Below are 15,520 nucleotides of genomic sequence, written 5' to 3' on the forward strand. Positions count from 1 at the left end.
ACTTGTTTTACTAGCTTGACTGATATTAATTTAGTTTTTTGAGAGGGAAGATGAGGGTTCGGGTGGAGGGGTGAGATGGCATGGTGGACGGAGGGTTTTGGGGGATAGATGGGGTACGGATAATTGTGTTGGGGGAGGTAAAGGAGAAATTAGGGACTGAGGGGAGGGGACATGGGCACAGAAGGTCAAAGGCAGTTAGGGTGATTGGGTGGAAGAGGGATATGCGGGGAGGGGCTGAAAGGCAGGATATGTTTAGGACGACAAAGGGGGAAGCATACCACTTATGGTCCATTCCAGTGAAGCAAGAATTTCAGATGAATGCTGCATTTTGGCCATTATGAATCCTGTGCTGGTGATCTGGCTCGTTCTGGCCGTGGCACTGGCTGCTATGGGTGAGTAGCTCTAAAGGCTGTCTGTTTTGTGTTGTTGTTGTTGTTTACTGATGTGTGGGTTTAGTCAAGGTAACTGAATTGTGAAGACTACAGCATTACACAATATATGCTTTTGTAGATATACACATGTATACGCAATGCACAGTAGCGTGCATAGCTATTCAAACTCAGATTTCGCTGTTTGTTGCTGGCTACTTTGTGTATTGGGCATTGGTTCCTGAGCTCAGCAACTGTTAATAAAAACACCCAAGATACCGTTGCATATACTTTACGTAAATGGGTGAAAGATTATCCCATCATGTCCTTGGTATCAATAAAATATAGACTAAACCATAGAAACGTGGAATTCCTACCATTGGCTTGGGAATGTAAACATGAGATGAACATTTATGAAGCACCCCTGTATATTGATTATATCATTGCTTTGCAGTGTACTTTACTGCCTAGCGCTGTATTCTGTTTTCATAATTGCCCAAGAAAGCTTCACTGAGTTTCATGACGTTTAAAGGAGGTTCCGAATATCTTGTTTGCCGCAGGGACTCATTATAATTGCTATAATCAGACTAAAGGGACCACAGTGCAGTTCTCCAGGAACCGATGCACGTTTTTGCGTAATGCATAAGGGCACAGTCATTGCTTTTGTACGCATTTTTGCGTTTGATTTGCAGCTACATAATTGCTATGTAGATTCCAACTTAAAATATTTAGCTTAAACGGGTTGTTGATCTTGTTGTTAACGAGTGCATCCTTCCCCAACGCACCACAGAGGGCAGAATTACTGCGAATTCTCAACGACTGCTGAAACCAGAAGCAACCGACGTCAAATTACCGTGTCTCATCGTCGGTGGCTCCACTGGTCTGAGATTGGAGAAGCGTGACGAATTGGTGAGACAGTAAGCGTGCCTGCGTGTCTGTCGAGGCTCATGAATGATGCCAGTGGGTATATCGTAACTCCCACCACCAGAATCAGTGCAAAGCATGCAGGATGAATCAACGTTCATTTGTCTAGTTACACGGGGGGTCGGCTATCTACGGCCAGAGGTCGCAAACGGGTTTTGATTCCTTACCCGTACCCGGCCGCACCAGGGTCGCAAATGAGTACCCGTACCCGGCCGGGTACGGGTACTCGTTTGCAGTTTTGGGGCTATGTTTTCATTGGAGGTCACTTAGTTGGGCATCATCTTTAGTAACCACCCCTCCTCTTTGGGCCCAAACCCCTCCTCCTTAGGCTCCACCGCCTCTTATTTACGCCACATACTCTTACTTTTCACGTCCCACTCCTTACTCTAGACAGGGGCTTGAACGTGTTCTGGGTGTATTTCTACAGGCAGTGCTGCTTTTTTTCCCCCACGAGACATGGCAACTCGAAATTAAACGATGTTTTATTTTAGCAGGTAAGGCCCACTGAGCTATACAGCTCTTTGTCAGAAGCGACCTGGTCACAAATGATAGCTCAACGAAGGAGCTTATCACGTGGAAAGATATAACATCCAAATACTCTAAACTTATGTTTCTAAACGTGTAGGGGAAAAAACCAGAGGAATTGGAGAAAAGCCTACGCGACTACGGGGAGAACATGTAAACTCCAAATATGCAGGCGTCAGGGGTTGAGCTAAAGACAAGTTGATTTGAGTGAGGCAGCTTGAGTGTGTAACGGTGGGGGTTGTGGATGTGGGTGAGAGTGCGCAGAAATGGTAGTGGTGGGTAGGGTGGCTTTACGACGGCCAAAACCCCTCTTGGAGCAATATACCAGAGAGACGATAATGTTACATTGTATTATTGCGAGGTCAAAAAAAACCATGAGAGGCAAGACAATCCATGCATCATACGGAGCAGTGGTACAATTTCGTGAACTGCACTACAACCTAGACATCTGGTTACCCTTATATCTTAACTATACCCGTCGCCCAGGTTAACTCAGTCATGAGTTGCTGCTGTGTGTAGACATCATCACTGGGGATGAATACACAGGCAGCCAGCCATGGGTCTGGCGAGAACATGGACCCCTTCATTCACTAGACTTGCTCGCAACTCACTGCATAGAGGATTTTTGTTTCTGTGCGTGTATGCAGCAGAGCTACATTCCAACGGACAGCGATGGTTTTACGCTCCGTAATGTAACGCCAAACGACAGTGGCTGGTATGTCTGCAAGGCAGAATTTGGTGGGAGAACAAACACCTCTAAGCCAATTCGACTGGACATCTACAGAGGTGAGATGCGATCAACAATAAGATGAAGTGTCTCTCAGCCTCTGTGGCCTCCCAATGGCAGTGTTAGAGCTCTGAACCAGAACTGTAAAGATGCTGGGTTCGTGTCTGACCATTGAGAGCATCTCTCTCAGGGCCTCACAACGGCCCAATCGGGGAACTGAGCAAAAACTACGACAATATCATCAGCCATGAGCAGTCCACTGCTGAATGTAGATCTCACTAAGCCATGACTATATTTCATTATCCTGAAAGTAACAATCCACGTGGCACCTGCGCTTATATAGTTTCTCCCTCTCCCTGGTTGGGCACATTTCCTCCCTTGGCTGTCACTCCATCATTATGCCATCAGCCCTTCTAGCGACATGTTTTGCCCAGGCCCACATTTTAACATTAAAAAGCATGTCCTCACCATGCGTATATTTTTTAATCCATGTACTTCCCTTTGTCTGATTTCATAGCCCCCTCCATCCTTTCAGCGTCTCCTTAACTATGTAGGTATCGCTGGTGCACTTCTCTTGGTTCTGCTCGTACCCTCTAAATTCCCCTTCTACATTTCCATACAAAGACTATCTTCTCCTCTGTGCTATGGTGTCCATCATCAGCCTCCGGACGTTATAGCTCCTCTTTCTAGGTAATAGCATTTCCAGTTTAAATGTAAACCATCACTTCAAGGCCAACACCAAGTTCTATATCACCATTGCATCTACACAACTTCATTGTCTACTCTCCCACCTTAACTTGACACGGTCTCATCTTGGATTGGTTTTAACTTCCTCTCTATTAATGTTGCCAAAACTGTAATATTTGTAATCAGCAAAGAGTCTAAACTGGGTAACGACTACAGATTACACCGAAGTTAAAGTTTTTAATATTGGTGATCCTTCATGGGACCTCCTTTGCCAGTACCAAAATATGAGAAAAGGTTTTCCCCTTTTTTCTGGCAACAAAACAGGTGTTAAGATGTTAAAACACCAAACTGAAACCTTTTACAAGGAATCATGTCTGCATTAACCACAATACTTGTGGTCGGAATGAAAAAAATACTCTGATAATATATGCATTGCCTTTGAAACGAATTGGTCCACACCTGAGACAGCTTTCAAATACAATTTACATACTGTCAGAGCATGTTTTTTCGTTTGCATTTTCAGTATATGTGGTTAATGCAGACATGATTCCTTGCAAAGGTTTCAGTTTGGTGTTTTAACATCTTAACACTACTGTTTTATTGCCAGAAAGGGGAAACCCCTATTATATCATAATTTAATACTGTCAAAGAAGGTCAATGCATTGCCAGGGGCATCGTCACGCAAGTTCATCTTAACACCTGTTTTGTTGCCAGAAATAAAAGGGGAAAACCTATTCTCATTGGTAATCCTGTGGTTGGTGATGTTGATGGTGGTGTTTGTTGTATGTCCAGTGCCTCGCCATGCTCCAAAGGTCTTCGTGAAACTCAACTCTCCTTTCCGCTTGGTTGGGGAGCCCTTCTGGGCTGAGTGCATTGGCCGCAATGTAGACATGAAATTTAATGTCGAATGGAACATTTCAAACTCTGCGGTAAGAGTTTTTTTCATATATATTGTTTAAAAAATGTTAAGTTTGGAATTTCGCAAAATATTTAACATTTGTTCTGCGGACATCATGTCATAATTAGGAAGCTCCATCACGATGCTTAGGAAGCTGCTTTAATCACAGACGGCTGAAAACCTGAATTCAAACACAGGCTCTCAGTGATTCATTGCTGTGACCCTAAACTACCCAGCCACTTTTATTTTGGATTTTTTTAAATAGCCAAAGATACGAGTCCCACAATAGTATCAGGATTATAGCACCAAGGCAAAGAGATGAAACTACATGTGGCAACATTTCACGTTGTCGTGTCAGAGAATGGCCTCAAGTGGTTGGCCTGAAGAATTACATAGAACTTAATTAATCTACTATCCATTATACAAGTTTATCACGATATACAATTAAACTAAATTATACATACCTAATGCATTTTTTAAAGTAAATTGTAATGAATTTCAAAAAGTTTCAGAAGGTGGCTTTGTGGCTCAGGGGTAAGTTCAATGAGTCGTCAATGCTAACTGGGTATGAATCTGGGTTTGTGGGTTTAGCTTGCCCAATAAAATCGGCACAAATAGACAAAGCAAAATTGTCTATGACTTAATATTACTAAATTTCAGTCCGGAGAATTTAACGAATATTGGTTTGACTGTTTCCATAGAAGGGCATGTTGGAAGTGTGCCCTCATGTGGGAAGTGTATATAAATAAAAAATATTTTTTTATTGGAAGGCATTTCAGTAGTATTTCTGCAATATCTGCTTCCGCAGGCCATTCTAAAATACACATTTTGATGCACTGCTTTGCAAGAGTTCTGAATGAATACATTTCATGACGTTACCCCAAAAACACAATTGTAATTTGAGAAAATGTGTTTTGTGTGTGTGTGCAGCTCTTTGTCCACACCTATTCTTCCGATGTCGATACAACGGACGCCATCAAGACGCTGCGTGTCTCGGCTGAGCAAACTGAGCTGAGACAGGCTGGCAATTTCACCTGCATCGCATCAAGCCACTTGGGCAAGGCCCAGTTTGGAGCAACGCTCACAGTCCTGGGTAATGCCCAGTGCCAGTCATGGCCAATGCACCAAATGGCAATCCCAAGGGAACGGTTGCTCGACGAGCTTGTGATGGTCACATCTGAGCACTGAGCTCAGCACCACCGTTTTTCTAATTGGGGCAACAATGTAAGATTGAAGCAGGTTCCTATGTGCATCCAGAGTAGTGGTATCCAATTGATGATCCAGCACTCACTGATTCCTTCCATTCATAAACTCACTAATCGTCAAACGCCCCCTCCTCATTGTTCTATCGCTACCACGAAGACCAGTGGGGGGGTAATGTATCAACATACACAATGTATGTGCACCACGTATGCGCATTATGCCTGTACATGATGTATGTACGTTCTGACGTTTTTGGGTGAGAAAAATCGGCTGCTCACAGTTAATCGCCGTCGACGTATGAATAGGCATGCAGTTAAACAGAATATTCTTTGATAATACGCTTTCAAGCAATTATAATACGCTTATGGAAGCGTATTATAATGTACACGTGCATGCATAATGTGCATCCGTTATGTACATACATTGCCTATGTTGCGTAACTGTTAATAACCCAATGCATTAACCCCCCCCCCACCCCCCCGGTCTTCGCACCTGATTGGCTTACAAGTGACGACACCCTCGATTTAAGACCGAATCAGGAGAATTTCTCCACAACTCTGGCTGTCGCCTGATGAGGCTGGTTGTAATTATTCTAATTGTAAATGTTCGTGGGTTTACTCTCCAACACACCGGTGTGCTGAACTAGTAACAAATTGGTATGTTTTGTTTACGTGACAAACCTTACTAACTGGCTGTGTCTTGTGGTGGTGGTGGGTTTAACGACACATTTATATTTACGAGATCTAACCGAAAAAAACCCCTCTTATGGATATGGGTCGCGAAAGCCGACGTGTTAAACATACTTTTCCTTTATTGTCCCGTCTTAATGATCTAATGACGTAGTATGCTGCAGGATCAGTGTCGCAGGGATTGCTTTCATGAGGTCCCTCGTTGTCTTCGAGATGGCCCCCGAGGAGGACTCAGAGGACAGAGGTCCCCCTCGTTCGGCCTCGCTCCCGATCCTTTGTCTTGGCCCGTACTCAGACCATTCTGATCCTGGGAGTCTCGGTCAATGTCATGCTGTTTGGCCACATAGTCGCTGACTTAGCTCACGCACTTGCAGTGGAGTAGCTAGGCTTGGCCTCGCCGGCAATTTCTTCTTCTTGGAGTGACTGACTCCTTGAACGTGAGTGCAGTCCTTCAGCAACTGTAGCAGCATTTCCCGTGTTTGCTCGGTTTAACGGCTCAGCTGGCGAGTGGTTGCAGCCATTGGCTGGAGAACTCGTTTTCAGAACGACCACCACGCGGTTCTGCTCCAGCGTGGTGGTTGTTTCTCCTCTCTCCCTCTCACGCGCCTCATCCTCTAATGTCTCTTCTCCCGCTCACGTGCCTGACCCTCACCTTTCACCAAATGTCCCATTTGTAGTTCCAGCATTGGCGTGGTTAACCCACGCCCCCTGCAGGATTTATATTATGTATCCAGACAGTCATCGACTTACGATCATCGACTTACGAACACCCTGGCATACAAACCAGCTTCCATGAAATAAATATGTATTTAACAGATTGACATAAAACGCGAACTCGCACTTCCACAGCGATCCTCTGCGAGATTGTAATGAGTCAGCGGGTCAGCCTCGCGCTGGGAGTGAGTGTCTGTGTGTGTGTGGGGAGCGGTGGTGGAGCGGTTAGCGTGCTGCGCTACGAACCTGGTGACCCAAGTTCGATTTCCGCTGACGGCCAACACCCAGTAACGATTATCTGAACTGGACCTAGGAATCACCCTAGGTCGACTGAGCCTCAAATGAGTACCTGGTGTGGTGCGTCAATTTCACCAATGGGGAGACAAAGGCGGCCGGGCGTGGTGCTTCCCACCCACCCCTTCATGTGCCGTGCCGGCCTTCATTGGTGCTCGCAAACAGCACTTGCCCCTACAGTTTGTTAAGGCTATATGGGGGATCTTTGTCTTGTGTGTGTGAAAGTGTGTGTGCGTATGTGTGTGTGGGGGAGCGGTAGTACAATAGTTAGCACACTCTGCTACGAACTTGGCGACCCGAGTTTGATTCAAGACCAACACCATTTACCATTATCTGAATGGATCCTGGGCCTCCCCTTGGTCGACTCAGCCTCAAATGAGTATTTTATGCGGTGTGTAAACATCGCCACTGGGGAGACAAAGGCGGCCGGGCTTGTTGCTGCCCACCCACCCCTTCGTGTTCCGTGCCGGCCTTCATAGGTGCTCGCTAACAGCACTTGCCCCAACAGTCTGTTAAGGCTACGCGGGGGATCTTTGTCGTCAGTGTGTGCCCCGTGTGTGTCTGTCTTCATGTCTTTTATATAATACTGTATACAGTTATTATAGTGTTACATGCAAATCTACAATGTTTCTTCTTATTTATTAGTTTTAAAATGCTTCCCTTTTTTGTTGATCCGTAACATATTTCATAACACTGACCGCATGGGAATTTAAATTCAATAAATTGTTCTTACGACCCGTTTGACTTAAGAACGGGTCTCTTGAAGATAATTGTGTTCGTAAGTCGAGGACGGTGGTTATAGGCTCGCTCCGTCACCACACTGACACGCTTGTCTCATCTGTACTGTGTTCAACCACCACATTGCCAGTCAAAACACCTATTTTACATTGTAATCAATGCACATTTGTTTTGTTACGAAATACCACGTTAATGTGTTACTGTCAGTCATATTATAAGTGTACCAATTCAAACCAAAGCCCCTCCCCAGGCAATTTTATTATTACTCTTTGGTTCTTTCGGTAAAGTCACGGGGGTAGAGAAAATAAAATGAAACAAAACACGACGTTTCCGGCGCAACACAAGCGACCGTCATCAGGCTGGGACAACAACAGCGAAAACAATTGCTGAAGTATTTTCTCTACCTACGTGACTTTACCGAAATAACCAAAGAGTATGGATCCTTGCAGTCACGAAAACTTCAAGTCTAGAATATTTTTTTTATTAGTTAATAAATGACAATTTTGGTGACCCAGGTTCCTCTCACAAATGAACCAATCCTTGTCTCTTGAATTCTCACCTGGTTCAACAAACTTAACTTAACACTTGAAACGTATTAAACTTACTGCACACGTGAGCGGGATGCTGCTGCTGTGGCCTCTGGTGGCGTTTTCAGAGAAAGGCTTTCTGAGACTGTCGCAATTGGGTCAAGACCACAAGACGGAGGTGGCGCCTGGAGAGGACGTCTCTCTGGCGGTGCAGATGGACGCGTACCCCACTCCCACGTCCTGTGCTTGGAGGCACATGAATCGGACACTGAGCGAGGATTGCGGGGACGGGTAACCTAACCACGACTGCCACACCTGTCTGCGTCGCCCCCATGTGACTTGCATTAGAATCACCTACATCAGCGCTACAACCTTTGCATTAATCTTCATCAACATGTTGGCGATGACAATGATGGTGGTAGTGATGATTATAGCACTGGTGATGATGGTGATAACGATGATTGTGAAAATGGTGGTAATGGTGGTGACTGGCAGAGCCAGACTGAACCCCCCTCTCGGGGTTCCTCCAGGAACAGGAGACTACTGCGATTAACCACGTGGAATGTTCGGATTCTCATTGCGGATTAGAGGCTGCCACTCCTCTGTTGGGAGATGGATTGGTACCGCCTGGATTTCTGTATAATACAGGAGGTCCTTTTGACCGGTTCTGGCTCCAGCCCAAGCAGCTTCTGTTTGGCTGGATAGAGGGGGCTAAACGGGTACGACACGAGCTGGAGAAAAGATGGACTAATGCGGTATGGAAGGATGTGGAGCTGAGTGGACTTGCCGAAGACTGGTACTAGCGGTATCAATATCAGTCTCATGGAGGAGGCTCGTAAAGGATGCTACTGGTCAGTTTGAGGCAGTCGCCCTCCAACAACAACGAAGGGCAAAGGAGCGATGCTCAAAATTAGAAGAACGCCAGATGGATAAAATGCAGCAAGTTGGCACAGTAGGGGGCACAGGGGGTTCATCTGCCAGTCATCTCAGTCAGTCAACCCATGGCACCTGGGTCTGTCCCGTGACCTGTCAACGAGCCATTACACTTCACGTGGCCTCAGTGCACCTGGTCTGACCTGGTCTGGCACAGGCGCCCTGCCCTGGTGATGTCACCGCCACTTAGTGGCGAATGGCGGGTGTTTTTGTTGATGGTGGTGATTGTGATCATGGTAGTAATGATGATTGTGAAAGCAATGTTTATCGTGGTAATGGTAATGGTTTGGGTTGTGATGGTGATATTTAAGGCTGTTCCCGGTGAATATGGTAATGTGATTTTAATGGCAGTGTAATTACGGTGTATGGTAGTGAATAGGAAAGGAGCGAATCCGAATCTGGATTCCGATCCATTTGCTTTCGTCCAATGCTTTTTCACAGTCTATGAAGGCTTGGCACAATGTTATTTGAAAATCTTTGGTAATTTCCAGAATCTGATTAATAGTTTCCGGTTGATGGGAGAGAAACATTTCCTAAACCCTGCTTGCCAACGGAGTGTATTTTCAACGACATTTTTGTTATTATCTGCCAATGATCTTCGTGAACAATGTGTACATGTGCAATAAGAGCCTAATAGGCCTGCAGTTCTAGTCAGGTGTATCACTCTTGTTGAATAGAATAATAATTGATGCATGATTTAATTATTGTGATCTTTCATTAATGTTTAAACATTTAATAAATGTCTGCTAATTTAGTCCAGGTCCACAGTTTTGCTATTTAGTTCAGGAGCTGTTCGCTTTACAACTGTGTTTCCAAACAATTTCGAACAATTGAACAGCTGTACTAATATTGCATGAAGGATGTATCAAAATACATATTACATGGGGAGTCAGATAAGATATTTTCCTAAAATTGTATTGGAAAAATAAAGGCATAAATGTGAATGGAGAAAACATTCCCATGATTATAGCACATGATGTTAGCGATGATGATGATGATGGTAGTCATCTTCTTGGTTCTTTCGGTAAAGTCACGTAGAAGGGAAGTAATAAAATAATAAAAAATAAAACATTAAAATCATTCTCACGACGTTTCGGCCACAACGCAAGCAGCCGTCCTCAGGTGAAGACCAGGTCTGTCGGGGAGACAGCGTCTGAATGTCACCTGAGGACGGCTGCTTGCGTTGTGGCCGAAACGTCGTGAGAATTATTTTATTATGTTTTATTTTTATTATTTTATTACTTCCCTTCTACGTGACTTTACCGAAAGAACCAAGAAGATGAATCCCTGCAGTCACAAAAGCTTTAAATCGATGATGGTAGTGTCGATGAGGATGCTGATGTTCATCATGATTCTTATGATTACACACAGGCGCTTGGTGTCTCTGCTGGTGCGGGACGTCAGAGGGGCCCAGTCTGGAATCTACTCGTTCTATGCCAGTCACCGCTACGAGCACGCCAACATCTCCTTCCCAATACTTGTCACCGGTAATACCAGTGGCCATTACCACCACCATGAACATCAACACAAATATTGTCAGGAGAACAGACATCATCGTGACTACCTACACTATTCTCTTTGCTATCATTATCACCACCATCATGGTCATCGTAACCATCATTTTCATCGTAATTTTAATCTCATAGCAACACCATTAGAAAAAAAAACTAATTTCAATTACCACAGTTGTCACATCATCAGAATTATCATTGACATCTACTGTACCGTGCAACATCATCATCACTAGCACCACCATCACAATCAATGTCAGCAAGTCCAGGTTTAATGCCCATGCTTGACTTTATCTCTTCTGTTAAGTGTCTGCATATCATTTTTTTTTATTTACACTGGCTTACCCAGAAAAGTCTCACCGAATCTCGTGACAAATTTTCAGGAAGACCCTGCCAATTGTTCCCAGTAGGGGGGGCGCAATGATTGTTATGTCGATTCCAGTTGCGTAATCTGAAAATATTCTTTGAAAAGTTCCTACACCGAAGCCTCCTCAATGTGCATGCCCTCCTATTTGTCTAGCATCTTGAAATGTAGTTGCATTCAGATACATTATCTAATTTTCGTCCATCTGAGTGAGACACTCAGAGATAACTTTAGGGATCAAAACACAGCCGTCACTGCTGTGAGATGCTGGGTTTAAGTTTGGGTCTCAGCTGCCTGTGATTAAGCCAGGTTCTCAAGTGTAATTAGTGTTTGTTCCAACCCTGGTCACCAAAAAGTTAACCAAAACCCCTATGATGAAAAAAAAAATTCGGCTTTGCCCTTTCCAGCTGGAATACAGATATTAAGATGCTCAAACACCAAATAGACAATCTTAATTTAGGAGCTTTCGTGACTGCAGGAATTATTCTTTGGTTTTTTTTCGGTTAAGTCACGTCTAAAAATAAAATAATAAATTAAAATAACATATTACGACGTTTCGATTGCAACACAAGCAATCATCATCAGGTATAAAAGAAATAGCAACAAAAATCTAACTAGAAAACTATTTAAGGGACCGTCACAGAAACGACCCCTCTCTTTGTGCCGATTTGTGTCCTCTCTCTGTGTGCCGTTGTGATGTCTGTCTGCTTGTATGTCTGTCTATAGTTTTCTAGTTAGATTTTTGTTGCTATTTCTTTTATACCTGATGATGATTGCTTGTGTTGCAATCGAAACGTCGTAATATGTTATTTTAATTTATTATTTTATTTTTAGACGTGACTTAACCGAAAAGAACCAAATAGACACCCATCACAAGGCAAGTCTGCATTAAGCACACATGCTCGTGGTAAAACATGCCAACATGGTTTGATAATGTACGCGTTGTTCTTGACACTGAAACAACACCATCATATTTTGTTTCTCACTTTGGCCAAAGTTGTGGGAATATTTTGTTTACTTAACTGCGATGAATATGTCTCTATAGCAGAGTATGGAAAAACAACCCCCGCAGTGTGTGCAGAGAAAAATGTCGCTTGACTGGATCTTTCAAATAGTTGTGGGATATCTGTTTGTGTGTGCCATTCTCTAAATACAGAATAATGCATTGTTCTGCATGAGTTGTGGATGGAAAATTCATCTCATGGTAATAGGAAACAATATTTAACTTAGGAATTCAGTTGATGCGGGCTGAGTGCTCAGACCCAATTTCTCAAGGCAGCAATGTTGCTGTTTATGTGGCTGTCTGCGTTGTGTTTGTGTCATGAATTTTAAAAGCAGTGAGCAGCAGTGCAGTGGAATGTATACTGCCTCACGGTCTCAGAGAACCAAGTTCACGTCCTCGCCCTGATACACAAAGCCGGTAGAAACCGGTACTTGAACCTTGCCTGAGCATCCCTTAGGTCAGCTCAGCCTCAAATGAGTACTCTGTATGATGTGTGCCATATAAGCACCAAGCAAAAGGCACCTGGATATGGTGGTTTATTTCACTAAAGGAGAGTGTTTTTTGGTGTCTGTGACAGAGCGTCCTCGTGATGTGAGTCTCAAGGTGGTCGGGGAGAACACTGCCGAGTGTACGGCATGGGGTCATCCACTCCCCAACATCTCCTGGGTCATCTGTGAGGGCCTGCATAATAATGGGTGGGTCCATAAACAACACCATGATTAATAACAATGTCATCATCACCTCCACAACATCAACTGGATCATATATGATAGGGGTCGCCAACCTGTAACAGACCAAGGGCCAAAAAGTACCGATGAGTTCTGCAAAGAGCCAAGTGTTTTCGGTACAACACGGGAGACATTCATTATTGTTTGCTACTGTGATAGTATGGCCCCTTCAATAGAGCCGTATGTGGTGGATTAAAGAGCCGCACGCAGCTCGGGATACACCAGTTGGCCACCGGTAATCTATGATGATTGCCCTAAAATTGTCCTATGTGTATTATGGTTTTCGTGCGAAACAGGGGGGAAGTTGAGTTGTTTATTCAGTGTGTGTGTGTGCGTGAATGCACACGTGGTGTGCAGGTGTTCAGGCAGAACCGGTCCCTCTCCACTGGAAGCAGATGTGAGGCACGAGCGTGCAGGCCTCACCGTGGCTCGTTCGCAAGTGACTCTACCTTCTTTGTCGGGCAACCTTACACTTATGTGCCACGCGCACAACCAGCTGGGCGAGGCCAACGCGTCGCTACCCGTGGCTCTGCATGGTACGGAGTCGTGACACTGGTGATGATTATAGGCGCTCAACAATACAGTTTAAGAGCGTGAGGCGTGCGTCAAGTTACGCGAATATGAATTGCACAAATGGAAAGTAAAAACTCTGGTCACCCAGAACAGACCATGGGACATTTAACAACTCGATGCCTAACTCACAAATGTTAAGGAGGCATCATTATAGCGATGCACTCCGCTGATGCAATCATCTGGCTCAACCATTTGAATGTAAAATTCTAGTTGTTGCTTTACATCAATATCAGCCGTACAAAATTTGATTCATATAATTGGTTCAGATAACCCCTCTACAAGCCAATGGCACTGCTTCATTCACCACAGTGCCTCAGTGGTGTAAGTTGTTTTGTTTTGCTTATTGTCATTTTGGTGACTCTTGCAAATGAGACTGTGGTGGGCTGTTGAGTTCACACTTGGTTAAACAAAATCTAATTCTGAGTAGGAGTGACTCACAATCAGAAGGTTGCGAGTTCTAATCCCGGTTGGGGTTGTTGAAATGAGTATCACTTTGTGGCAATCCCCCTTGTCCTTCTGTTTCATCTGAACCCACACACTCTTACCATATGGACTCCATCCCCTTGTCCTCGATATTTTCCGTTACCACCACTGTCTGGGCCCGTGTGTTCCCCTGGAGTTTCCCTTCTCTATGGTTCTCTAGTCCCATCCTTTTTGAACCCTCCCTGTGCCCCACCCTCTATGCCATGGATTACCCTGTCGGTGCCCTTCTCTCGATCAGTGGGGAGATTTCAGGGAGTTGTGGCACCAGCTGCGGCAGGAATGCGCTCAGTGCTGGAGTTGTCGATCGCCTCGGGCCTAGCTGTGGTGCTGCTGGTCGCGTCTGCTCTGATCGCCTTCAAATACAGACAGGTGGGCATGTATATGTGTGCATACATATATGAGCACGCATGGCTATACATCGTCATAATTAATAGCCATAATAAATTAATCCCTCATGTTCTTGTGAGGCCATGATCCATTTTTTTCCTGCACATCAGCTAAGCTCATCAATCCATCACTGTGGTGGTTGTCTCCCAAGTGTGTTCGCTGTGTTAGTTGATATTCCACTGCCGCTATTTATATGCCCTGTTCAAGGCCCATGAATTTAAGTCAATGTCTCGAATTTGCTGTTGATTTCCGAACCACGTGATCCTTTGTATATCTCTCTAGATAATTCCCAGGATGTATCTCTCCACACTTTGCACACTTTTCAGTTGTGCAAAGAAGCATGGATATGGTCCTTAATGTTAGAAAATATTTTACAAAGCCAATTAGCCTAATATACAGGTGCATCCACACACACACTTACATATACTCACATAAACACACATACCCCATATGCACTCTTAAGTGTGCACGTAAATATTTTCAAAACCAATATCTCCAATTGCTTTCAGAGATCAGGTTTTGGGATCAAAGTTTGAACTGAAACCAGACTTTGGTGCTGAGTGCAAATATCTATCTTATAACTCAGCCTAAACATATTTCAGTTTTGTTGCTTCAACAAACATCCTCGTTGCTTTGCGAGCTAGTTGAGCATGACCTTTCTCTTGTTCCTCTTTACCCTGAGCCCAATGTGCAGTATTTTGTCCAGTTCTTCTAACATTTGCTGTCGGTCCTTTCCCTTTATGATGATTCCATCGATAGCAAAAGTTAGATGGTGAATGTTTTCCCCATTAAAATGCATCTTTTGTTTCTTCAATTTCGACTTTTGGAAGAAGCATTGTCTAATGTCACTGTGAATCAATTGACGAAGAGAATGTTACCTTGCATGTCTCCCTGTTTCACAGTTTGTCATAACTGGCTGTTAGCAGTTATTTTCGACTCTCTGATTTAACATTAACAGGTTCACACTAACAAAGCCGCCGTTTACATTGCCATGCTAATCTCTTACGTTGACACACTTTAACATCACTAGCCCCGCCCACTGCGTTTATGACCCTTGGGCTACACCCATTTAAAACCTTTAAAATAGCCTGCCTCAGCAGCTTTCCCCCCTCTAGTTTCACCTGATGACGATTGCTTGTGTTGCGATCAAAACGTCGTGATATTTTTATTATTTTTTTATTCACTTTATTTCCATTTTTATTATTGTATTATTTTATTGTTCCATCTACGTGACTTTACCGAAA

The 15,520-nt window shown here is 44.1% G+C and overlaps 1 protein-coding gene across 2 annotated transcripts in view; it reads left to right on the forward strand.

Moving 5' to 3' along the window:
- The first annotated feature begins 262 nt into the window (after nt 1-262).
- Nucleotides 263-15,520, forward strand: part of LOC144718954 (mast/stem cell growth factor receptor-related protein Kit-like) — a 40,471-nt gene continuing 25,213 nt past the window's right edge. The window contains exons 1-10 of one of the 2 annotated variants that reach the window (XM_078594591.1): nt 263-392; nt 1,159-1,277; nt 2,468-2,603; nt 4,024-4,160; nt 5,060-5,222; nt 8,423-8,585; nt 10,599-10,714; nt 12,683-12,800; nt 13,191-13,369; nt 14,128-14,258. In XM_078594591.1, coding sequence (XP_078450717.1) covers nt 284-392; nt 1,159-1,277; nt 2,468-2,603; nt 4,024-4,160; nt 5,060-5,222; nt 8,423-8,585; nt 10,599-10,714; nt 12,683-12,800; nt 13,191-13,369; nt 14,128-14,258 — 1,371 coding nt within the window. In that variant the 5' untranslated portion in view covers nt 263-283. Of the gene's footprint in view, nt 393-1,158; nt 1,278-2,467; nt 2,604-4,023; nt 4,161-5,059; nt 5,223-8,422; nt 8,586-10,598; nt 10,715-12,682; nt 12,801-13,190; nt 13,370-14,127; nt 14,259-15,520 lie in introns of those variants that run through there. The other variant, XM_078594592.1, reaches the window with a different exon arrangement.

The sequence above is a fragment of the Lampetra planeri genome, chromosome 5 (assembly GCF_965212315.1).
Source record: "Lampetra planeri chromosome 5, kcLamPlan1.2.h2, whole genome shotgun sequence".
Lineage (NCBI taxonomy): Eukaryota > Metazoa > Chordata > Hyperoartia > Petromyzontiformes > Petromyzontidae > Lampetra > Lampetra planeri.